A 26,929-nucleotide genomic window follows, 5' to 3' on the forward strand; every position below is an offset into this window, starting at 1 on the left:
ATCAACTCAATACTATTTCTCTTCTCTCTTTCTCTTCCTTATTCGGCTTCTGTTTCAGCGAAGAGATACTCTTCAGCGGAGGCAACTCACGTTCTTGTGTTATTCTACCCCCCAATCAGAAAGGCGTCTTCTAGATGCAGGACTATGAAACTTTGGCCCCTTTGCAAAGGGTTGCGGAATCGTTAAATCTGGCTTGAATCGAAGAATCGACAAACACCCACACCCTTTTTTCATTTTATATCTTTACTGCTTGGCCTTTATGGACCCGGCTGGTCACTCACTCAAGCTAAAACTTGGTGAGTATTTTTCCAACACAACTAAGAGAGTTAATCCATCCCCGGAGAATGTTTTCTTTCTCCAAGACTTTATACACCTCGCAGTAGCTTTCGAGACATAAAATGTGAAACTCGATTGGACAGTGTATGCGAAAGGCACTCGAATGAGCTGCTAATAATCGAGGGACCAGCTGTATCCCGACAATTGCCCTTGATTCATTTTATTTTTATTTCCCATTTTTGTGTAATATATTTCTATATCTGTATATAAATAATAAAAATACGAGAAGTAAGTTTTAAAATACTCGTACTGACTGTCACATACATACCTACTTTGACGTTTTTTGATATATATTTTAGAGGGGATAAAATCACTTTGGTTCAGCTACTTCATATCACTGAGCTACCGATAACACCATTCCATCCGTAAGTTGATTTTAAAGTTATAACTCACCTGTAACAATAAAAATAAACTTAAGATTAATACAAATTTTTAATATAACATATGGGATGTTGATTTTTGAGTAATACAAAGGTGATAAAAAAATTAACAAATATTTGATAATTTTTGAAATTTTTTTCAATAAATAAATTATTAGAAAAAAAATCTGTTAAAAATCTTACTCGTTCAAATAATAAAAATTGAACATAAATTTAAAAAAAAATTTTTTTTTTCAAGTATGTTTTTTGAATAAAAAAAAAAAAAAAAAAACAAAAAAATATGCTCAAATTTCATGCGCTGCTGATTTTAAGTATCACAAATAATATGTGGGCGAGTAAAAATTAGTCAGTAATTTAAAAAACAAGAACAAATATTTAATAGTAAGTAACTTGGACGTCAAAGGATATAATATATGTAGTATTGGTTTTGACTGGGAAGTGTAATGAGCCTTTGATCCATAATCCTCAGAGGTAATACGTGGGCATCAAGAGAAGTCGAGTAGATACGTGGTTCATGGAGGAGTACAGAAGCTCACAAACTGAACCCAAAGTAAATACATTAACCCTCCTTTAGGTTCTAGGGATTTGAACAGCCTATATGTTTAATCAGATGCCACTGCTAGTGTGCATTGTATCAACTATAATTATCCGGTGGATAGAAATCCTAATCGCAATTGGAATTGCACTGGCTTACTGCTTGTAAGACGGTTAAGTATTGCATCAGAGAAAGGTCTAGGTCGCAAGCCCGATCAATAGCTGCCAATAACAAAACCGGAAAGCCAAAAGTCATTTATGTTGACGCTAATTGAAACAACGACAAGCAAAATAAACTCAATGAATTGTTTATTATAGTACAGAGATACTGATTATTTGTATTAGCTTTCAGGTTAATTTGAACCTATTGGGGTAATTTGAAACTTAAAAAGAGAATTTTAGAATTTAGCTTTGACTGTGAATGTTTTCAATTGAGTGATTTTGTTACAGTTAGCTTTGATGACCCTTGTCATCAGAGGGGCTGGCTCAGAATTTATGAATCATCCCCAATAATAAAATTCCCCTAACATAAATATCTGTAGTAAATATTGATTTGTTATTATTAATGATGCTGAGAAATTTTTTTTATTGATTTTTATTGAATTTAAAAAAAGTCAAGCTTAACACTGATGAATTTCAGTATGATTGAATGTAGAAATTTCATTAAAATAATCACAACCAATTGATATCAAATATGATTCTGGTCGTTACCAAATTACATTACAAGCAGATAATTTACATTGATATTCTGTTGATGTACCGATTTTGCGAATTTAACATACAACATCAGTATAAATACATAGAATGTATCACTTGATGGGACGATATATATGTATAATAATAAATTTTGCGATTACCATTAAATCAATTTGGGATTTCGCACACGAGAGAGCATTGAATGTACCATCACCCGCAATTTTAATCGTGTTATTATTGCCGCACCGTTAAACCAGTGTTCACATTTAACCGTTTTTTTTTTTTTTTTCCTTTTTAAAATATGTCCCTATCTATCTACACGACGTCCAAGAGGTCGCGAAAAAACTATAGACCGTAAGATATTTCTCGAGAACAAAAGAGCTAAGAGAAAACGGGGGTAGAAAGTAGTATCTAAGAGAGACAGCCCGGAGAGAGAAAATAAAATAGATAAAGAGTATAAAATTGAGTGTTAGAAAAAGACCTACGAATTGCTATCAAGAGACACACGTACACACATACACACCAACACATATTATACGGAATGGTGATACAGCGTTAATGGTGCAGTGCCGAAGCCCGCACCTACAACCCCCATTACGATTTGCAATTACATTGCATTTCCCTGGTAAATGGATTGCTATGCTCGCGTTTGCCGGCTCGCGCGTTACGTGATTCCTCCAAGCAAGATCGCAGGACGGGATTACACACTGAGATTTATTGTACAGACAAAATAGATCCGAATGTAGAGGAACTATCTCTTTATACTGCACTGGAACTCCTTCCACGTGCTTTATTTCTGTTTCTTTTTTTTTAATACTATCTTACTCTTGCTGAGCTCCAGTCTTATTTTTTTTTATACACCGTAACGTTCTAGGATAGGTCCTATGTATAAAGCTTTAAGATAGCCGTTCTTGAAATTAATGCCGCAAGAATGAACACATTCCATTGGAGGGCACACTGGGTATAATACATATAATAGTATCAAACTCGACTGTATGTGTCTCGGGAATCGAAATTCACCTACAATAAGTGTGACATATTATGGCTTAAGTGTACATGAACTCTTGTTGGGTTTCACGAGCAACTTAAATCCGTCGCTGCTGTTACTACTACTACTACTACTGCTACTACTACTACTACTAGTAGTGCTACTACCACTACTACTACTACTATTGGTACGATGTACGCGTACAAGTACAAGTTACCAGGTTCTGCATGAGTTTCAGCTAAATTAGATTAACCCAAATTACTGGACGCCATATTCTATACCAGTGGCTATATTCCAGATACTCACTAGACGATTATACACCACGTTATACCCGCTAAATATGAAGAGCATCAACCGTAACGAAAATTTAATTAAAAAAAAAATTTATATATTTAAAACTCGTAAAAAAAGGAGGGTAGTAAAATCAATTACCTTGTGAAGATGATAAATTTGATTTTGTTATGTTTATATTTATATATATGAGTTATAAAAAGATAAATGCTTGGCCCGGGTAATAAATTATGAATTTTAATAGCTTTTTGTGAATAACAACTTGCTCGTAAATGTGTAATTAAACTTTGGGTATACTCTACGTAGAAATAAGATAAGTATTATGACATATGTGTAATTAACTGAACCACTCTAGTACTCACTACCCTCATAAACTATATAAAATAAAATAAGCCCATTATTTCCATCTCTTTGTTATTCTACTTTATGTGCCGTCTCAAGTGCCTTGTTTGTAAGAAAATAATCCTTTACCCCAATATAATCCTCTCGGTATTTTTTAAATCTTAAGGTGGATCGAACATTCAGATAATTTAAAGATGAAAATTTGAATTTTTATTATGTTGCTAATAGATTTTAATATTTAAATACGAATAAAACAATTTTTTATGAAAAATTTCGATTAACCTCAAGTCACACCGGGAAATATCGGCCCAACAAAGAGAAGGAAAAAAAGGACACTATACTACATAGTAGTAAAAGGAAACCAAACATATATATTTATAGCTCTTAATTATTATTGTTAATAGTTAAATTGTCACGTATTTAATTTTTTCACGATAGTATCAGATAATAGAAAAAAAAAATTATGAAGAAAATTCAAATTGGTTTTTTCGATAGTCAAATATTTGAGTAATTGATGAGTTAAAAAAAGGAAATAGAAATTTAATAAATGTGCTCAAGATGGACGTTATAGAATTAATCGATCGATATTAATTCAACGACCGACTTATTTGCGTAGAGCAGGAAATTCAATCAACCGCTCCATTGACTCGTGGACACGATCAAGATAAGAAGGAATAGGAGAACAAAGTGAAGGACGATAATCAAGGTGTTATAGCATTCGTAAAATAAAAGCTAAATACCACCAAGAAATATTATTCTCGTTACACTTTTATTTTATACCTCAATCTCGGAATTTATTAGTGCGATTCTCTTTGAACTAATATTATACTTTGTTCTTCTCATAATATCCAACCTTATATTACTTTGCTCTTACTGAAAGCCTCACTTTCCCTTCCTCCTTTTCCTCCTCCTCTTCTGTCTCCGCCTCTTTATTCCTCTTAGTCTATTTCTTAGAGTATTACTGCAGATTATAAGCAATATACCATCAGCTCACTCAATCGTCCGGTAATAAATCTGATAATCCGACGCTAATTCGATAGATCAGCCCGTTTGTTTTTTACCAACTAACTTCAACTCTAACTATATACTACGATAGGATGAATTTTATGAAAAGTTTTTTTTTATATTTATTTTTAATATATAGCATTCATTATTGGGGTTTGGAGTTAAACAATTAAGATGAAGTTGTCTAGATACGGAGATAACGTCCTATCCGTTAATATGTCAGTCTGTTGTTGGCAAAAAAAATCAACCGAGTGGAGATAATTGTCGGTAGTGGCATTGGGAAGTGTGAATGAGAATTTAAACATATATGTATGTATGTATGTATGTATGGATGTATGTATGTATATTTGTATGGGAGGTGGAACTGCAATTTGCGTAATTGAGCCGTGAATTATTTACATTGTCGGATGCGTCATACTTGCGCTTCAGTAATAACCGTTGAGGCCGCTATGCGAAAGGCGAGGGTCGCTGTTCCCTAGTTGACATTTCACACTGCTATACTTCTCACCGAGAAAAATTAGAGATAGAAATTTCACATAGATACTCGCGTTACAATGCTGCTTGTATAATCACGTCTACTCGGAGGGATAAAGTTTGGTTTTATTTTATTTGTTTTATCAATAAAAATTTTTTAGTAAATAAACTATGAATTCCATAAATGAGCACCTTATTTTATAATAAAGTTTGTAAAATAATTTGTTTGGTTATTCAATTAGAAATGAAAATTAATTGTAATTTAATTAATAATAAAAAAATTTTTTTTGATTAAAGAAAAGTATTTTCAAAAATTTTTTTTAATCAGTATTTACACAAGACAAAAAAAAATTTTAGTTCAAAAATTTTTTACTTTGATCTAAGGCATTTTTCTTTTCTCAATTTCTTTAAATGATTTTCTTATTTCTTTCAAATCAAGTTAATTTTTGCACACATAAATATTTTAAATAATCAGTTGAAAATGTCGTCAAGTCTCGTCATTAATTGATTATTATTTTTAAATTTCATTATTATTATTATGAATTTAAAAAAAGCACAACAAAGAATAAGTGAATACAAGACCAAGGGGAAATATAATATTTTTACAGACACAAATAGACTATATGTCGCGACAAGTTGGTGCCCAGCAATGTTATGTCTCGGCATAGTTAAGTATGAGGGAAAAACGGGCTCTCGTTTCGTCTGTAACGCCTCGAGTCTGAATATGCAACGGATTTCCGAAACGCGTAAGAAAGGAACCAAGGAGTTTAGTTGTATCTCTCCATTATTATGTGTACATAGCCGGCATATAATACTATAAACATAATAATAATAATAGTAATAGATATCCATACATACATATATTATAATATAAGGCAGCAAGTTGGAAGTTAAATAAAATATACGACGTATCACACAACAATCATACTTTGTACCGGAAACTTGATGGCACTTTATTTGTAAATAAAATAGAACGGACCTTGTACAAGTAAATTTATAGCCACGTATAAAAATACATGGACTTGTATATAAATAGATGTGTAGATACTAAACGTAAATGTGGATGAACGTTGAGAGAACGGATGCTCAATGTTTGATAGACAATTATTAGTAACAATTTGCTCTTTGACCCGCGGCCCGCGACCCGAGAGTGTCATGCCACGTATTCAAAATTCAATCCAGGAAATAAAGTGCTCTCGATAAATATAAACGAAAATAAAATGTTCATCATGGTGTCACGTCTATCAACAAGATAATCATTGATACTGCTTCACAGCTTACAGTCTGCTGTTTCAAAATGTAAAATGATATTCTCGATAGTATATAATATAAATAGTATAAATGATGATGTTATGTCATGGTGATGGCGATGAGAAACAGCTGAAACGTTTTTATGTCCAATCGTTCGAAACGCATACTGTTATTTATATAAACTTAAATGCTAATATAATATCATGCATAAATTTATCGGACAGCGCATTGCAGTACAGTCAACTCTTAACTATTAAACATTAATTTCTCATTGTCATCGTAATCCGAATACAAGCACAACATGATACACTTATTATATAATAGGTGTTTGTTCCGGTCCATCGACTGTAAATCTGGTGATCTGTCTTTTGAGAACATTTAGCGAATTACTTAGAGTAATTATGCGAGAACTGCCGCTCAAACTCTATCAGCCTGATGTTTAAGTCGTTTGTCGAGGTACACATGCACTGAAATACAGTGTGAGATGTGACGTGATGTTCGTTCACACGAAACATGAGTAGAAGTGCATTCTTGTCTTGTATCGCAACTTAATACCTAGTACCCACGCACGAGTTAATTTAAGGTAGTTCCAGCATGAAACCACTTTCCGACAGATTCGGCTGAAATTTTTTTCACGAGTTCAGAATAGCTTTTTTTATGAATTTCTAAAATTTTATAATTTGTACCGTTTAAATCGCGAGATATTTAAAGACAAAGTTCGCGATTTTGAGGGTCATGTCCCATTTAAAGTATGTAAAATGTCCAGTCTCTCCAACTATTTTTAATTATATTAAAAAATTCTCTTAACAGAATTTAAAAAAAAAAAAAAAAAAGTAGATGTGTGTTGAAAAATGTTTTTAGAATAAGTTAAAAAAAATAAAAGTAGCACCTCATCGTTTTATTGTCGAGATATAATAATTAAAAAAAAAAAATTTTCGATCCATTTCTAGCCTGCTCACTTAACAACTTATAATGGAACTACGTTAAGTAGAGAAATTGGTTCGGTCTCATCTGCACTCGATGTATATGAGGAAAATGAAGAGATCAACAATCTCGGATCTCGGATCTTGGATCTGGGTGTCTTGGTATTGTTTGGACAGACTTTCGTTGCTGAAAATGGCAATCGCAGAGGTGCCTAGCTCGGTCATCATGTCACGGGCGTGACTACAATGTCACTGAATAGTTGCCACCGGAAGCTTCACCTCTGTCGTCCGATCGAGCATAGCCAGGGGTATTTCAACGGTCCAATGAGCCGGTTGAATTTCCCAACAAACATGCACACAACATGTTTCTATGGTCGCGTTACTCTACCTGATAAAATCGTTAAACTGATATACGTGTAATTAGAAACCGTATTTTATGTGAGTTAGAAATCAAACAAAGTCTATAGGATAGTATTATATAGAAGAAGATAAAATAAAACGCACACCATGCCATGTTTGTATACGATGTGTGTGTGTATCTATGCTCAATGTTGATATCGATTTACATGGTTCAATTATTCACGCTGTAGAATAGAAGGTTTATTTCAAGACTCTTTTCGTGGAAAATATCTCCCCAGTTGACACACAAGGGGGAACAAAAAAAAACTCCGATTTATGAGTAAGTGAATGAGCTTAACATAGAATGAGAGAGAAAGTGGGAGCGGGTCGGTTCATTTGCGAGAACGATTGAGTTAAGGGATGCTACCGATCCTAAACAAAGAAATGCTTTTTTACGAACGAGGAGTAAAGCAAACTTTTTGGATACTCGCATCATTTCGGGGAGCAAAAAATAAACTAAATCGTACAAATTTTTATTGTTACTTTTTTTTTCTCTCTCACTCATACTTCTCTCCCGAGATTTCCCTGTTCTACTCAGCCTCCAACTATTTTCCATGTTCACTGTTATTCCAGCGACGTTTTTTACGGACGCCCCGGCGATTCTCAACTTTTTTCATCAACTCTATCGTGCTGTGAAATTTTTTTTTTTTTTGTTTTTTTAATATATGTGACTGACTGTATATAAGTGGCCGTGTGTACTTTATCCATTGCTCACATGCCAGCGGAAAAACGCAGCTCATTGAGTGTGTGTATATAATACTTGAATTAAACCCCCGATACGAGTGAAAAGAAGGGCGGTTGAGCGTGATTCGATATTGGAAAATAAAAAATTCCTAGAAAGTAGTGACAGTCATCATCCCAATGAATATGGGTGGGTTTTCATCTCCGGATCGATACCCTATTTCCTCCTACTATATATGTACTATCTATGTATGTATTTAGGTACCACTCCTAGACCTTGCTCGATTAAATGGTTCGTGGACAGGATGACGGTTGTGGCGGCGTCTTCTCTGCTCTTTTATACGTCACGTGATGACAATAATAACCGGATATAACCGTGGCTTCTATTTATATGCACACATTTTTACATTAACATGTTTATTCAATCATCCTACAAAATATCTACCGATATATATATCGAGTAGCGTTGTGAGTTTCGTCCCAAAAAAATTTTTAAACTTTTAAAAATGCAACAAATATTTCAAAAAATTTATTTTAAATTTAAGTTTAAAAATATTAATTGTATTTTTACAATTTCCTTGAATTATAATTGCACACCTCATATCGCTGAGCTTCACAATATCCAAAAATTTTTATTCAAGCTTGGTAGTTTGAATCTATTTACTCGGTATTTGAATCAAGGATGTTTCAATTTTAATTCGGATTATCTGTCAATGTTCTTCAATTGATGTAACTCAATTCTGCAATCTGTTCTTGTCAAGTGTATGTCCAGGTTTCCTAGAGGGAAAACGAGTGTACAGCCCTTGATACTTTAGGTATTATTTATATATATATATATATATATATATATATATATATATATATATATATATATATATATATATATATATTTATTCATGTAATATAATGGTGATCGTATATAGATAGTATGGATTGGTTGCGGCGATTCCCAGAAGTGGACAAATGCTTATATAAAATACACTGGTTTAGTTTTAAAACAATCGTTGGCAGCAACGAACCACGAAAGAGTAGAGCTAGCAGGTGAATCGCCACCGGCGCCTGTAGAGAATCGAGTCAGCTGACAAACCCACCAATGGGAAATAAAGGCAACATCATCAGTGAAGAGATGGGGAGGAATAGGACCAGTATAAGCTCGAGCTGAAGCAGGACAGTTAATGGAAACCCATTGTTCGCTAATCAAATCATTCGCCCGTCGCATCAACGACCAACCAACACAGCAATACTTCTCCGCACCGTACTCTACTAATACACTGTATAGTAGGAGACGATTCCATACCCTAGTATACTGTGAGTTTCCCAAACTGGCAGTTGGACCCAGCTATAACAAGAGTAAAGAAGAGGATCGAAATAAACTGGACGCATCGGTACACACACACGAGCCAATGCATACTACTGTAATTATTGTCCCACTGTATTACCATTTCAAGCATCCCCGCCGGATAGTTTAGTTTTTATTTTGTTATTTTTACGTTTTTTAAAACAGGGGAAGAGTGTATCTATGCAGATGAGAATATAAATCTCAGTAAACGATAATTGCAATAGAACTAGTACTAGTGCTGGTACTGGAGAATATGTATATAAAAAAAAAAGGTATTGAATGAAAATGAAATGAGTAAATCCAGGTATAGTGCAGTATAACAGTCGTGATTTATCGACACACGTGGAAAGTCGTCTAGCTCTTACTTTCGTATATTGGCAGACTAATACTCAAATGCTTAGACACATTGCCGGCAGTATTTTTTTGCATCAAGCTGCTATGCTCTATACGTACTACTGTATGTTCTATAATACTCTATATCTTAGTCCAGAGATGATAATAAAGTGTGTAGTCTAGTATGTAGTTGAACAAGCGATTACGTATGTCTTCACACTGGATAGATAGATATAAACATAATAGATATAAGTTTGAGGAAGATATTTATATTGTGACATTCAATGGCGCGATGTTGTAAAGTGTAAATGTAGGATATACATGAGTATTTGTGATTATTAGCAGTTAAATTTTTTTCTTTAGTTTAGTATCAGAAAGATCGGTTTAAAATCGGGATTTGAATAACAATTTGTAATACAATTCGTAAAAAAATTTCTATGTGGCTAAACTATAAATATTAGGGAGGGTCAAAAAAATCAACAATTTTTTTTTTTACAATTAATACGGAAAAATGGGTTACTAGGCACCTTAAAAAAGTTCTCACCAAATATGAACTCTTAATTTTAATAGGAAGATCCTCCGCGTCGCAGTTTTTCATTTTTTTCTCAGTCCAATAGAAAAAAATTCATTCCTCATCATTAATTGGTCGTACAGAAAAAATTTTTTTAAGAATTTTGTAGGAAATTTAATGCTCTACAAAAAAGGTATCTTATGTTTTTTCCGTAAACCTCACCATTTCACTAATATTGAAGATTTAACATCGATTATTTTAAGTCAAATGTCACTTTTGTTTATGAATTTTATAACTCGACAAGAAATGGCTATTATTGAATGGGCAATAGAAATTTTTGTAGCAAATTAACTGCTCTATAAAAATGGTATCTTATGTTTTGGCGATTAAATTAATCGTTCAAAAGATATTCATCATCAAACTTTCATGTATATCGATTTTAAGAGTTTTTGATTAAATAATCGAAAAATTTCAATTTAATCTATCAGTTTTGAGAAAATTTCATTTTTTGTCTTTAATGTAAGTATTATTTGAATTTTGTTTTCAAAATTTTTATTCAATAATTCCAAACTTTTTATTTTTCATCATTAGAAATCACGATCATGTTGTTTTTTTATAACGTCTTCAAAACGTCTTAAAAAATTTTTCCACTACAGCTGTATATTGTCCTTGGGAAAATTTCTTCTGTAGAGAATTTTTGTTTTGTATTCTATTTACTCTGTTTCCTTGTGAACTAGCACCACCTACATTTTTCTTTATAGTTATATTGTTTTTATTTGTTTACATTTTCTACAGCATTTCTAGTGTTTCCACAAGTTATGATCTTGTATATGTGATAAAACGATTAAATATTTACAAATTTTGCGGTCACTACATAAATTTATATATTTATCGAAAATATGGATAAGGAAATTCATTTGATCGGAAAACCCATGCAAAAATTTCAGAACGTAAGTTGCCAACAGTGAAAGAGGTTATGAGTGTTTTTTTTATCAGCTCAAAGTGTTAAAATGTTCTATCAAACAAAGTGCTAAAAATGCAACTGATCAAATTATTGAACTATGGAAAAACAACCAGATTCCGACTAGTGGATCAACTAATGTAATACAAAAATTCTTCGCTATCATAACCGATGGTTGAAATTGCAAAAATCTTTTGTGCGAAAAAATCATCAGCCCAAAATAAAAATGTAATAATATTTCAGAATGAAATCAAAGCATTATTTGATATTGTAGATCATAAATCAATAAAACTGCTTGATAATGATATTCGTGAACTATATTCAAATCAAAAAAGTGATACCCGGAAAGAAATTCTTTCAAATAACCCAAATAAATTAAACAGTACTATGAATACGATGGAAGTAGATGAAAGTCGTGAGTATTTACAACATTTAATTATTATAAATTTTAATCAGAATTGAAAATAAATTAAATTGATTATAAATTATGAATAATAAAGTATATTATTGTTTTTCTAATTAATTATATCATAAATGTCAATATGTTCGTAGATGATAAATAAAAACTCTTTGTGTTCCTTATTTGATGTCAAAATGAATGAGTTCCATATTTTTGCTTCCATTAATTAAATAACAACGCTTATTTTAGATTTGAATCAACCCTCAACCAGCCATGAGATTGTTCGAAGTGAGGAATCAGAGTCATCTTCAACCCTTACATTAATTCAAGCTACAAATTTCGGTTCAGATTTAGAGTATGTGCCTCAAATACCGACAACACGAGCAAAAATAAATATTCTAACTCCAGAGCTTATCTCAGCACTCGACAGAGCTAATGTTAGTAGTAGAAATGCGATGTTCATTATTGCTCCAGTTCTATCAAGTGTTGGTGTTAATGTAGAAGATACAACTCTTAGTTATCGAACAATTCAACGAACTCCCATGCTCTTACGAAAAGACATTGCTATAGGACTAAAAGATAACTTCAAAGCTCATGATAAATATGTCGTGCATTGGGATGGGAAAATACTGAATGACATTTCTGAATCGAAATTTGTGGATCGATTACCGATTATTTTGACTGCTTTTGGTACTGAGCAGTTACTTGGAATTCAAAAATGAATAGTGGATCGGCAGAAAATCAAACAGCAACCATCTTGTCAACGTTAAATCAATGGGGTATTATTAGTTACATCAAGGCGATGTGTTTTGACACGACTGCGGTTAATACGGGTAACTAATCAATGATAAAATATTTAAAAGAAAATTTTATTTTCATCGTTCTAGTTGAATTGTTTTCATACATTAATTAAATTTTCGACACGTGCCCATTAGTTATAATTCTTTATTTATTTATAGATTTTAAATATGCGTTACAATTTTTATTAAATACAGAACTTAAAGTGTAATTATCTATTTTTACTATACAGGAATCCATCATGGTACATGTAAAGAAATTGAAAAGGCCTTAGGAAAAGAATTAATTTGGTTACCATGTCGCCATCATATTTATGAGATCATTTTAAGGAGTGCATTCGAAGTCTATTGGCCAGTATCATCCGGACCAAATGTTCCAATATTTGGCAGATTCAAAAATTTTGGGACACATTCGATAAAACGAAGTATAAATCTGGTGTTGAAGATAGTATTGTTGCTAATATTATTACGAATGAAAAAAATAATCTATCTTCATTTATTAAGCGATACTTACAGGTATTATTTAAATACAATTTTAAGTGTAGAGGATAATTTTTGATTTTTACGAATAATTGATTACTTTTGGTAGTTATCGCAACCCCGAGATGACTATAAAGAAATATTGGAATTGTCATTAATTTTTCTGGGAGAAATGCCACGAGAGCAAGTTTTCTTCAAGCGTCCTGGTGCAGTTCATCATGCAAGATGGATGGCAAAGGCAATTTATTGCCTAAAAATGTTTATTTTTAGAGATGAATTTGACCTTTCTAAGAAAGAATTGGATGGTCTTCGACAATTTTGTATTTTCATAGTTATGGTGTATGTAAAAGCTTGGTTTTCATCAACTTCTGCGACTTCTGCTGCTAATCACGACTTAGAGTTTATGAAAAATTTAATTGAGTACAGTAAAATTAATTCTTTAATTTCCTTGGCTACATGTGAAAAAATGACTTCACATTTATGGTACTTAAGTGATGAATTTGCTATTTTATCACTTTTTGATGATACCGTTCCATTAAACATAAAGAAGAATATTGTCGAAGCTGTTAAGACTCGCGAAGGTACAGATTCTAAAGCAAGAAGATTTATTATTGATAGAAAAAATTTACATTTAATTCTGCAAAAAATATAAGTGACTTTGTTTCTAAGAAGTCATTAAAACTTTTGAGATCTTTGATCTGCCGTATGATTTTCTTGACAAAAATATTGATTTATGGTCTACTGATGAGAGTTATAATGAAAATAAAGAATTTTTCGCACAATTGAAAGTTGTTAATGATGTGGCAGAGCGAGGTGTCGCATTAGTAAGTGAATATAACCAATGCTTAACGAAAGACGAAGAGAAATTTCAATTTTTATTGCAAGTTGTGAAAGAGCATCGAAAAAACTACCCTACTTGCAACAAAAAATTGTTTGAAAATAAATAGCTCAGTTGAAAATTGAAATAAAAACTTTCTTATAACTAATTGGACATTTTTTTCTCTAAAACTGAAATCATAATATATTTATAATGAAAACTTTGCTTTTTTATTGATAAATGATTAACTAAGCGATAAATAATGTACAATTTATTTTTTTAATGTACATAAAAATACTTACACATAAAAAAAGCTTGAAAAATATTTTGAAGTTTCTCAGTTGATGAAAAAAATTTTTTTCGTGTAAATTTTCTCAAAACTGATAGATTAAATTGAAATTTTTCGATTATTTAATCAAAAACTCTTAAAATCGATATACATGAAAGTTTGATGATGAATATCTTTTGAACGATTAATTTAATCGCCAAAACATAAGATACCATTTTTATAGAGCAGTTAATTTGCTACAAAAATTTCTATTGCCCATTCAATAATAGCCATTTCTTGTCGAGTTATAAAATTCATAAACAAAAGTGACATTTGACTTAAAATAATCAATGTTAAATCTTCAATATTAGTGAAATGGTGAGGTTTACGGAAAAAACATAAGATACCTTTTTTGTAGAGCATTAAATTTCCTACAAAATTCTTAAAAAAATTTTTTCTGTACGACCAATTAATGATGAGGAATGAATTTTTTTCTATTGGACTGAGAAAAAAATGAAAAACTGCGACGCGGAGGATCTTCCTATTAAAATTAAGAGTTCATATTTGGTGAGAACTTTTTTAAGGTGCCTAGTAACCCATTTTTCCGTATTAATTGTAAAAAAAAAAATTGTTGATTTTTTTGACCCACCCTAATAAATATGTGTCCATTTATTTTTTTTGACCAATAGTAGTTTTGAAAATTTCCGACAGAGGGTACATGATCGTTAAATCTTCTCCTAATAAAAAAGTTAAATTTTGACATCTTTCTGAATTATCAAGACACACTAGCGCTTTAATTAAAATTTAAACGAAAAGAGGGATAAATGCAATATTCATACTTCTGTGACATCTAAAAAACAAAAAGTGAATGTAAAAAAGTATAATGAAAGGAAATAAAGAACTACTCATAGAATTTAATTTCTCGAGTATCTCATAAGATGAATCAGACTTTTTTTGCCACTATTGACGATCTTAAGAATTAAAATTTGAGAACTAATGATAATTACAATAATCAAGTAGTAGTTTAATAAAAATGTTAATAAAAAGTAATTTTCATAAAACTGAAATTTTTAATCAAGAATATAACAATTTTTTATCGTAAAGTTCTTTGCCGGAGTCTTCATTCTGTTCTAGCTTGACTCAAAATGTACAATGAGCACCTTGATTAAAATATTAATATTAAAAGTAAAAAGAAAAAAAGGCAAAAAATCATACGAATTGTGATGTCGGAGGACAAAAGAAATTACAAGTTAATATTTTATTAGATATAACTAAAGAACAGAGCAAATATTAAATGGAATACTTAGAATACTTAGTCACCGTTTGATTGTTGGCATAACTTGTAGACGTTGTGGCGCCATATGCAAGTATCATACTATATTCATGTATTTATCTTCATATATATATATATATATATATATATATATATATATATATATATATATATATATATATATATATATATATATAAATACAAAAGCAATACAGCATAGATACAAGTAAAGACAAGAAAATGAAACATTGTATATCAAATTGCCGTCGTAGTGTACAGCACAAAATCAAGTAAGAATAGTTAATATCATAGGTAAGGCTGAGACGGTACGAGGACGCGATTCCCCTGAGCACGGATTGGTGACGCCAATACTAACAGTAATAGTATATGCCTAGCAATAAGTACACACATAACCTAACATAGAAGGATAGGGTTAGAATTACGATCTGCCGTTGTACGGATCGTCACTCCCTCATGGCACGTGCGTGAGGAGTAACTCGGTACTCGTGCATTAAGAGAAATAACATCGAGGGGGATGAGAAGACCGAACGAGAACAAGAATTACTGAGGGTGGTATTATGTTATTATGAATATATATGTACGTATATTTATGTCTAAGAGAGCAAGTTAAGTAACTTGCCCTCATTTCCCGGATGACTACGTCTGCAATTTCGATACCTCACGCACATCGTGCGTGGCACCGTCACGTTTTATTACCCCACTGACTACCAATTTAAAGCATAATATCGCGGCAATCTAATTTTCAGAGCACAATGTATGCAATGTATATAATACAACCAAACAGTCTATTCTATTATAGAACTTCGTATTCCGTATACTATCCTATACTATATGTACGTATATTTTGTTATGACTAAGGACACGCAGTAGAATCACTGCTCGGAATATTATTATGGGTAACAAGCGCAGAATCCGAATACAACAATGAGCAATGAGTAATGAGAGCACATCACCGGGGACAGAAATTCAAACATCAAAAGATAAGAGAAATATTTCAATAAATAAATTATCTTATCCTTAGTCTTAGTATTACAGAGAAAGCCTTATAATTCGGTCATGGACATCTCGACGACCTCGTGACATTCGCAATAACTTTCGAGTTTAGTTTGAGTAACTTTCAAAAGAATCCCTTTCCTAGGAAACAACATTTTGTTGATATGTCACTAGTCATAACTCAACAAATTTATTACACGGTAGTAAGGAGGAGGAGGAGGAGGAGGAGGAAGAGTTAAAAGTAAACAAAAGTATTAAGTAGAATAGAGTAAGAATAATATCGAGTTTGCGTATGAGGCCACAGGACAACAATTGGCAGAATCATATTCATGAATGTCCTCGAAACCTACTGAACTCTACTCTCTCGTTCGACACTAAACAACAAAACAGTGTATTTTGTGCACAGTGATGTATAGTGTATAATATATTATTCCGAGAAGACAACCTAACGTATAGTAACGTTTTTCTCGGTTGGATGACGTCTTAGTCGTCTGGAGAGTATAAAATAAACGGACCAGCATCGCGACTGCGTATCTACACTCTCCAACGTGTATAACTACAACAGAGCTCCAAAGCTCTGCAAAATAGCAGCTCTTGGTTCCGCCAGCTTTATTACGTGTCCTCTGTTTCTACCAACATATATCTTATATATACATGTATATATTTATATATAGATATACACATAGATACTCTCTTGCAAAAGAGCCCCCAAGGGACTTCTCAAGTTACCACTGCTGACGGTGTAAACAACCAGTCGAGAGAGAGGACAAAGAGAGAAAGAGCTTGCTGACAATAACTATTTCACATACAGCACTGGGAAAATAACTGAAGTTTTGTGGAACCAACCGCTAAATTTTACTTCTTACATCACTTATAGTACTCTCTTATTTGTTATTTACGTTTGTAAGAGGATTTATTTGTAATGTATTGCTTATTATTCTGTATTACCGGTTGTTATTTACTACCAGCTTAAATTTGAAAGAACGAACGTGGATTTTAGTGGCGAATGTCGCTTTTGGTAGTACATGAGACGAAAAAAAAAAATAAAAAAAGGAGAAAAAAAAATACGCGCGTGCATGGTAACTAGTGATCCTGATGCTCCTGCACGGCCCCAGCAACTTTGGAACTCGAAGGTCACTACCGACCGAGTAATAACCGGTTTCCTTGGATGGACAAACTAAACTAAACTCCCTCTTTCTTTTTCATTCCTGGTTACTTTCGTTATTTCTTTTCCTGGTTTTGTTATCTCGCGGATGGTACTTTTGTACTTGGTTTAAAAGTTTTTCGGTGGCAACTTAATCTTAATCTTTATCTATATTCGATGCGACGCTCCAGTTACGGTGTTCTGATCGGTGATTCCAAGCGATTTTCTTAGAATGCAAGTTGGGACCGGAAGAGAGAATCGGAAATCCTGGCAGCCTCTTTTTCACTCTTTAAGCTTAAAACTTATGAAATTTTCCGGTAAAAAATGAGTTTAAGAATGATAAATGAAATGTCGATTGCATCAATAGTCAATAGTTTTTCATTATTAGAATGCTAAGATCTTTGATGTATACTCATTGAAAGCTCGGGCTTATGTCATTTTTATGATTGTTTGATGTGGCAATCAGAGGTTGGGAGAAACTTTTTTAAAAATAATAAAATAATGAAAAATTTTTATCATTATTTAAGTCTAAAGACGGATTTATAATACGACAGTTGTTAACTTTGTGACAACTGCAATTTGTACTTAATTCAATGGCTGTCCGAGGAGAATAGACCGGTAATCAAAGATTATTTTTAAAATTATCCGACATTTATTAGCGAGAATAATGGTTTGGTTAAAGTTATAATGAGACCTAAATAAAACTCAATTACTTTGTGATGATTAATAACAATTATTATTTTATAAAAATAGGTAGAAGTTTTGCTAAATAAAAAAGAGACTATCTCACGTAGATTTACTCGGTAATTATTCTCTGATGTCAAGTTATTAACACCAGAATATATAGTAAAGTTAGTGAGCGGATATTAATTTGAAATACGACGAAGCAAAACAACGATGACCTCCACGCCGTGGGCGATATTATATGACCATCTGACTTAGTGTAGCCTCTTTTCCAACTTCAAACGTCTAAGCTAAATGTAAGCCGGAACGATGACCTCACAGCAATTTATTGAAATAATGTGATAATAAAAATAATCAAAATTTTATTTTCAATTGTAAAAGACGACTTGGGTGGATTAATGTCATAATAGTTATGTTGTAAATTTACTAAAAGACAGGGACAACTTTGAAAAAATAATTGGAATGGGACAGAGCCGGGAATCGAACCCAAATCTCCCAAATTAAGCGTCAAGAGCTCTATCACTTAATCTATCTTATTATCCTGTTCTCAATACCATCTTATACGGTAATAATGAATAATGATAAACAATCAAAATCTTAAATTTTTACAATGAAAATAATAATAAAGTATATTTGTTTTTATGAATAAAAATCTAGTAATAAAGAATGGAAGGAGCATAATATTATCGAAGAATAACGAACAGAACTCCGGAAAAAAATAAGTGAGAAAAACAGTGAGAGAATGTCGAAATAACGAAAAAAAAGGATTTAAAAAACGTGACAAGTATAAGGGACGCGTCTAACAACAATGCTTGCATAGTTTCTATGGACAATGCTCTCATTATGTGGATGTAGGTGTGCCGCATAGAAAAGCATGAGCTATCCAATGCGCGCGATGCGTACAATGGTGCTAAGCAACGTCCGTATGTCCCTCTGCTCAACGTTTTCCTCTTTGTCTCTGCTATTTCCTCTTCTACCAGCCCTCAGCCTCAGCCCTTCTATCCGTATCCTATCCAAGATAAGTGAAAACCTGGTACGGGGTTTAACGATAGAGACTCTCTCCATATATATATATATATATATATATATATATATATATATATATATATATATATATATATATATATATATATATATATATTTGAGCCGGTGCAGCAGGGGCATGATCGACTCGACAGTACACCGGGAGTCTTCTATCAGTCACTTCGCTAATTGTCGTCCGCCTCTTCTTCTTCTTCCCTCTTTCCAGCCAGCTCTTGTCTCTTATTTTTTTGCTGGCTCTTACTTTGTCTGATTCGTTCCCTCAGGTACGTAATCCCCAGTGAGCAATCCAATATGTTAGATATCTAGCCCAGCCAGCAACCCAGACTTTTCATTGAGTGAAAAGAAGGAAAGGAAAAGTAAAAGATAAAAATAAAAATTAGTAAATGGGAAACCAGTCAAACAAAGAAGAGAAAGGAGACTGAAGTCGTAGAAAAAAAAAACGCATACCACTGCTTTTATTTTACTTTACTTAGTTGTTTTTTTTTTATTTTTTTTTTAAATTGACGCACACTCAGCCTCGCGAGATACCCAGGTCCACATCCTATCCAGGTGACTGCACGTAGAGGCGTGTGGTAAAAGGAAAAAGTTGGTTTAAAAGAATAAAACAAAAGGGGTAGAATAAAAATAAAAGTTAAGGAAAAAAAGTAAGATGAGGAAGAAACCAGAGTAAGGGCTTTTCTCTGACATCTAGTCCAAAACGATTTCAAGCCAACGAAGCCACCCTTACCTCTTGTCCCAGAAAACAAAAGAGCAGCGGCTGTTGCTCGCCCTCTCGGCTCTGAGCTCTCAGCTCGGTCTTCCCTTTCCTGGTTCCCTATCTAGCCCCTTAGCTTCCTCTTGCTCTCACTGTACTTGTCTTCTATACAACTTGCTCATTTTTGTTCCCTTTATTTTTTTTATTTCATCTTATATTTTAACGTCAACGTTCTCCTGTGTTCCGGTTGTAGTTGTAGTCTTCTCTGGTGGATCTTTCGCAATATCGATTATTCTTTTACAAAACAAACAGACCAGTTGAGCTTTTAATCCTCCCTAGTCACGTCTCGGGTGCCTGCTTGCCTTAGTTGTACTTTTTAGTTTAAAGAATCAAAACAGTACAACAGAAAGCAACCCCTTGCTGCGCAATTTGAACCAAAGAGTTGAGTAGTATCATGATCGCGATAGTCGATCTCGATTCTCTGTCGGATTAATGTCCCATGAGCATCTCTTGCTCGAAACTTGCTCCACTGGTCATTACACAGATATACTGATACACCTTGTTATATTCTATACTATAACGGCGATTTTAAAATCAACGGTTCGACTTTCCGAATCATTCAACTGGGAAAACTTAATACTCGAGAGACAACATCGCCTTTTTTCATTTTTTATCTATTTCATTCCGTTTTTTTTTTTTTTTTGGTCTCGTTTTCATAACCACGATCTGGAAACCGCTGACGATCAAATTACGATAAATTTCCGCAAATATAGCATTTTTTATTCTATTTTATTATTTTATATGTAATATCTCCATACAAATCTATGTCATCATCTTAACTTTATAAGAAAACGATTTTATATATGTATACATAAAGCTGATACTACACCTACGTATCTCGAGTATATCATTCGGATAAAAATACCAATATAAAATCCCAAGTAAGCCGATTCTTCAATACTCAAAGTAACTCGATCGTCACTTCCAATCTCTAATTTCGCAATGTGGTACACATTGATATATACAAAAAAATACATAAATAAAGAGATAAAATACACCTATAAATAAATCCTATTTGCATAAGAATTTAATAATACAAAAATTTGTTTCTCAATTCCAATGAACAATTTTTTTTTTTTTTTTTTTAAATAAAACAGCTTGAAAAAATTTAATACCACGTATAATGAGAGACGACTTTTCAGCGTCGAAAAGCAAAAAAATAAAATGAAATTTATATAAATATATGTATGTATAAATAAATACAAAAAAAGATTGGTGTATCCTCTGGTCCCGGAGCGTTACAACGTGCAGGCTCTGATATGCAAATGCAAATATGACCGCGGTTGAATTTTATCCGAGTAATCTGCCGGGTATAATTCGAAAATTCAACCGGTTCCTGATGTGTGGAGCTCTAGAGCGCCTATACTGTGTGCATGTGCAGCACGAGAGGTAGAATTGCACAGGGGAGTGTACAGTAATTAATGCATTGTTAATCTACTATCTTTCACCGTACGGGAACCAAAAGTGTGCGGATGAATGAAACAAAATGAGTGAAAAATGATATGAAATTGCTGAAAGTAAGCATGATAAAATGTTGAGTAATCAACAGCCACTACTTTTTCTTATTTTTTATTTTTCATACAGATTACGAACATTTAGTCTGTCTATTCTATACATTGTTTTTGACTTTATCAAGTATTTTTTTATCACAGTTTAATAACCAGTTCTCGACTGTGCATTATCAACGAATAAATTAATTTTGCAAAATAAAAGAGATTAAGTTTTGAGGCACAAAAATATATGGATATGTATAATTATAACTATCCAAGAGATTTAATTATTCGAGTATTCAAAGAAGAAAAATCAAACAGGTGTGTAGAAAAAGACGAATCATTATATTTTGTTGCTATATTTATGAATAAATTTTACTAAATGCTGCAGTTTGATCTCAAAAAAAAAAAAAAAAAAAAACCTTTGCCAAAAAGTTTTTATAAATTTTCCAACAATGCTAAAAATTTTTACTGTTAACTTTCTTAACATTTTTACTTCAAAATTTACTTTACGTACTAATATGTAAATATTAACTTCTCTACTGTAGTTTTACTTAAAATTTCTTCACAATGTCCTTGTACCTCCAAACTAATTTCTGACATAAAATTACCACCGTACAAGAACATTAATCTCTTATAAAATTTCCGCGAAAGATCCCACGCTCTTGGGTCTAAACTCCGGAAACTCAGTCCCGAATAAAGTAAAGTAACTTTAGTTAGTAAAACCTTAGAAAAGTATGTACGTAGAGCAAAGAAGATTGAGATGAATATTACAGAAAGTCCATTTGACTCTCAGAAATCCAATACTCTTGAGCATGAGAGTTTAAAATTTAAATTTAATTAAATTAAGTCCAAAGTTTATACTCTTGTCGAAATATCTTAAAAACATATATATACATATATACAAACAGAAGCGACTTTCGCTAAAGTATTTTTGCTCATTTATAATTTAGTTACTTTAACAAGCATTTTTATATTTTTAACGAGCAGTCATCGACTGAGGCTCTTACTTGATGAGTCACCTCAAGGGAAGTTGTTACATGTATTACGCGAAATTCCGATATTTATCCATATACACTAAAATGTATGTACTGTAGTTCTTTAAATTGAGTATACATCCATAAATAATAACATGTGGAGATTATATATGTGCATACATCTAATATAATAAAATATGTATGTAAATAAATAAATAAATAAATAAATAAATAAAGGGAAGGACATTTTGAGCAGTAACTCAGAAAGATGATGAAGCCAGTGCACAAGGCAACCGAGTTAAGTTAAGAGAATCGAGAGACAATAAACTCCGAGGAGCAAATAGGGTCGAGTGCCGGTTCGTGGTTCTTCTCTTTCGTTCTTATTCGTTCCATCGCGACACAGTACACAGTGTTAGTACCCAGTACTATTATACACGGCGAGTGCGCTGTACCAAGGCATACATAGGAAGCGAAGCATCTAAATAAGGTCGAGATTATAGTACCGAGCAGAGATGGGATGCTGAGTAGCAATAGTAGTGTTAGTAGTGGTAGTAGCAATAGTAGTAGTAGTAGGAACCATCCTTGACTCCCTCTTAACAACAAACGAGTCAAGCAAAGGGAGAATGGAAAGCAAGAGAACTTGTTTGGTCGACGAAAATGAACGCACGTCTATACATTATGTATGCGTTGCTTCACGAATATATATGTGTAAAAATGTATACGTATATGTATATACCTTACTCAAGATAAAGATAGATAGAATGAGAGAGACGAATAAATTTGTACTTGAGTGCCTGAGTTAAATACAGCTCCAGCAAATGTATTTGCCGCTTTCCATAGCACCCTCGCTTTTTGCATATCCGTAATTAACGCGCCACTTGTGCATCCAAATTACTCTCTATATATATTTCGACGCATATAAATATATATAGATAAAAAGACCGAGCATTGAGTGTCGACCAATAACACAACAGAACAGGAAAATATCCATTTAATATTTCTGGTTAATTATATTTATTATTTTCTTTAGTCATTATATTATTAACAGTTCCTGTTTACATGCATCCCACCGTGCTCCGAAATTTATACTGTAAACTCGGAATATGTATTGTATTGTATTCCAGTACGCAATATACTGTTCCAAAATAATTTTATATTATCTATATATATAAGAGATTTCGATCTATATATTGACTCATTACGATATCGCCGGAACCATAAGACGTAGAGACTTGAAATTTAGTAGGAATATTCCTTCTACCGAGTAGAGGTCAGCTAAGGACGGATTTTACGGAATTCTACAAGCTCCAAATTTGGTAGAAATCTCCCATATGTAATTTAGAAATGATCAATGAGCGGATTTTATGATTACTCATCCCTAGTAAGAGTTGCGGGAGTGGGTGTAAACAAATAAAATTTTTAATTTCTAAGCGGGTAACAGCTAGTGTTAACATATTTAAGTCAAATGAATTACATATCTACATTGATGATGAGGAGACTTGCATAATGTTCAATAATTAATTTGGAGATAATTAAAATGAAAATTAAATGAAAGTAAGTTTGTCGAATTTTTAATGAAGTAAATTGAATAAGTGTGATGTTTAACTCAATAAATTAAATTTTGTTTTTTTAATAAATCGAAATGTTGATGATTTAATTTTTGAAATATTTGTTAGTGGATCAATTAATAAAGTATAGAATGTGATTAAAAACTGTAATTAATTTTCACTTCAACAAAATTTAATTAAACTGCGGTTTATAAGGGTCATGTTTGCAAATTACTGCCCTAAATTTTTGCATGACGAACTCGAGCAACCAAATATAGGCAAACAATTTGAAGTATTCAATTTTTCATTACTAATGTTATGTAAAACATATTTTTTTTATAACGTTTATTTTTTCTATATAATATTGAAGAATAACTAAAATAAATTTAGTTAGATAATGTCTTGAGAATAATAAATAATTTAAGGTAAAAATAATAAATAAGAATTTCAAGTTGAACAATTAGTAAATGTTAAAAACTAAAAGCAAATAAATTAAAAGTTACAAATTAATTATTAAAAGGAATTGACTAATTGTTTAATAAAATTTTTATCGATCACAAAAAAAAGAAATCATCCGATTATTGATAAAATCGTTCGAAGAAATTGTTTAAATATTAAATTAATTTAAGAAATGTTAATATTCAAAAATTTTCATATGTTAAACAACAAGTAACATTAAGATCTCCGTGTGCATTTGTGTGTGTATAGATGCGCCTATACATTAACATAAGTGTACCAGTAAGAGTATCGTTGTACAATGTGTAGGAGGTAAAAGCATACAAGTATAATAAGATAACTTGTGATCTATACTTGTACATCAAAATACGGGGAAACCGCCACATCCGAAGAGAGGGTATTCAATTCTCCCTCCAATTGACAACGGAGGGCCCGTAAAAATCTCGGACCCGGGAAGCTGCTGGGTGTTCGCTCTCTTCGTGTTTTGACCTATCTAGTGTTAACATCATCAATAGATTACGACTAATTCTGTTTTTTTTTATACAACCAATTGTAAAATAAAGTAAAGTTGTGAAGTGAATTAAATTAACGAAAAGAAAAAGAACAAGATTCACCAATTGTACCAGGTAAAATTTAAAATTATTAATTTGTAAATTTTAACAATTTGAAACCGCATTGTATGAAAGAAAATATTAGATTTCACCTTTTTGTATTATTTGTAATGAATTTATAATTTAACCAATTTTTAGTTAAATAATATATTTATCAAATTTACCTAACGAACTATTTATTCAATCAAACCTATCATTCTCAATAAATTAAAACTCGGAAGTTCCCGGTCTATTAGTCTAACACGCTAGGACCAAATACTGTTAATCACTTCAAATGTAAAATTAATTAATTATCATAAATTAAATAATTTTTACATAACACTAAATTTAATGATTTTTTTAAATAAAAAAAAGAATTTTATTAATTCTTTTTTGTCCAAACAATTTTCAAATTTTACTAAATAAATTTTTTTTTTAACAGAAAACCGGTTCTGATTCAAAATATTATGACTTTTTTTTGTGTTGATAATTTGTAGTTTTCTATTTTCAAAAAAAAAGTTTTCAATTTAAATACAAAGTTTATCGTGACAAAAGAATTTTTGATTCTTGCCACGAAAAAAAAAAAAATTGATTCAAAAGTTGTTTTCATTAGACAAAAAAAAAAAAAAAAAACATGTTACAAAATTTAATCTTGTGAAATTCTCATCAAGACACAATAGCACTCGTAAGGGCTGATAATACAGAGGAGATAAGAAGATTCTGTGAATATCAGCGCATATCATATTTCGATTACAAATGTATGCGGTAGGGTAATAAAATAATATAACGAGTGTCTGTTGTGTCAGATGAAAGAATATGAGCTGTGTACAGTGTACTATATACAAGACGAGCTAACATAACCAAGTAAAGTTGAGAGACGGAGTAAAATAGATGAAAAGAGATCGAGTTAGACACAGATGTGGGGTGTGGATTGGCTGTTCGAGGTGTTTTTTATTATTTATTCTCTACTTTAGCGACCACCCAAACTACAGTGAACTCTGCTCTGAAGCCCATACTCGACTTGGGGCCCGAGGTTACTCTCGACGAATGGTTTACGAACAAATAACGCGTCTTTGCTATTATTAGGCTCTCTCTTCTCTCGCTCCTTCTTACAAATATATAGATATATACGCATTACATTATTATATATACATTAGACTACTCTCACTTGTGGCACGACGGGTTCTCTACTCGTAATGGCGGAAGTACTTTTTGACTGTTGCCTCCGCCTCCGGGCGACTAAACGGATCGCCGAGAATAGAGTAGAGTTGGTTTAGTTGGAGAGGCGTGTTTTCAAAGCTTTTTTATTATTACTGTTGTAACTTTTTTCTTATTAATATATTTTTTTTTACGTATTTTTTTTTATTATTAATACGACTCATCATCGTGGCTCTCGTCGTCTATTATCCGAAGTACAGTGTTTTATGTGTGATATACCTCGGGTTATTTTTTATTGGAATCTTTTAATGCCCGAAATTCCGTATAATATAAATCTTGATACATGCTCATTTACCTCTCGATTTATCTTGGATAACATTTGACGCGGATTATAATATAATACACAGTAGTGTTCAGTATCAAAGAGATTTATCAATCAGCCTGAGGCGCGAGAAATATTATTTTAGTTTTGTTGGATTGGGTACCAAACTGCTCCGGGGGATTTTTTTAAAATAAAACTTTTATCCAAAAACCAATTAAATCATTACATGGCATCAGCATGCGTGTAAAAGATATCGAGAAAGTTTGCCGA

At 32.2% G+C, this 26,929-nt stretch overlaps 2 protein-coding genes across 4 annotated transcripts in view; one reads left to right on the forward strand and one right to left on the reverse strand.

Annotated features, from left to right (window-relative positions):
* The window catches only part of LOC141531336 (uncharacterized), a 314,633-nt gene that overhangs the window by 135,333 nt on the left and 152,371 nt on the right, over nucleotides 1–26,929 (reverse strand). The gene's annotated exons all lie outside the window — the stretch shown is intronic.
* On the forward strand, nucleotides 11,760–12,442 carry LOC141531453 (uncharacterized). Its single transcript, XM_074249290.1, has 3 exons — nucleotides 11,760–11,859; nucleotides 12,094–12,388; nucleotides 12,436–12,442. The coding sequence occupies exons 1-3, from the start codon at nucleotides 11,832–11,834 to the stop codon at nucleotides 12,440–12,442; spliced, it is 330 nt and encodes a 109-aa protein (XP_074105391.1). The 5' UTR covers nucleotides 11,760–11,831.

The sequence above is a fragment of the Cotesia typhae genome, unplaced genomic scaffold (assembly GCF_013202065.1).
Source record: "Cotesia typhae breed Kobodo isofemale line unplaced genomic scaffold, CoteBio_Ctyphae contig_5, whole genome shotgun sequence".
In the NCBI taxonomy this organism is placed as follows: Eukaryota; Metazoa; Arthropoda; class Insecta; order Hymenoptera; family Braconidae; genus Cotesia; species Cotesia typhae.

Bases quoted from the DNA above. Each gene is read 5' to 3' on its own strand.
- LOC141531453 (XM_074249290.1), top strand. From the start codon at position 11,832: ATGAATACGATGGAAGTAGATGAAAGTC. The intron at 11,860-12,093 runs GTGAGTATTTAC...CGCTTATTTTAG, and splicing joins GATGGAAGTAGATGAAAGTC to ATTTGAATCAACCCTCAACC.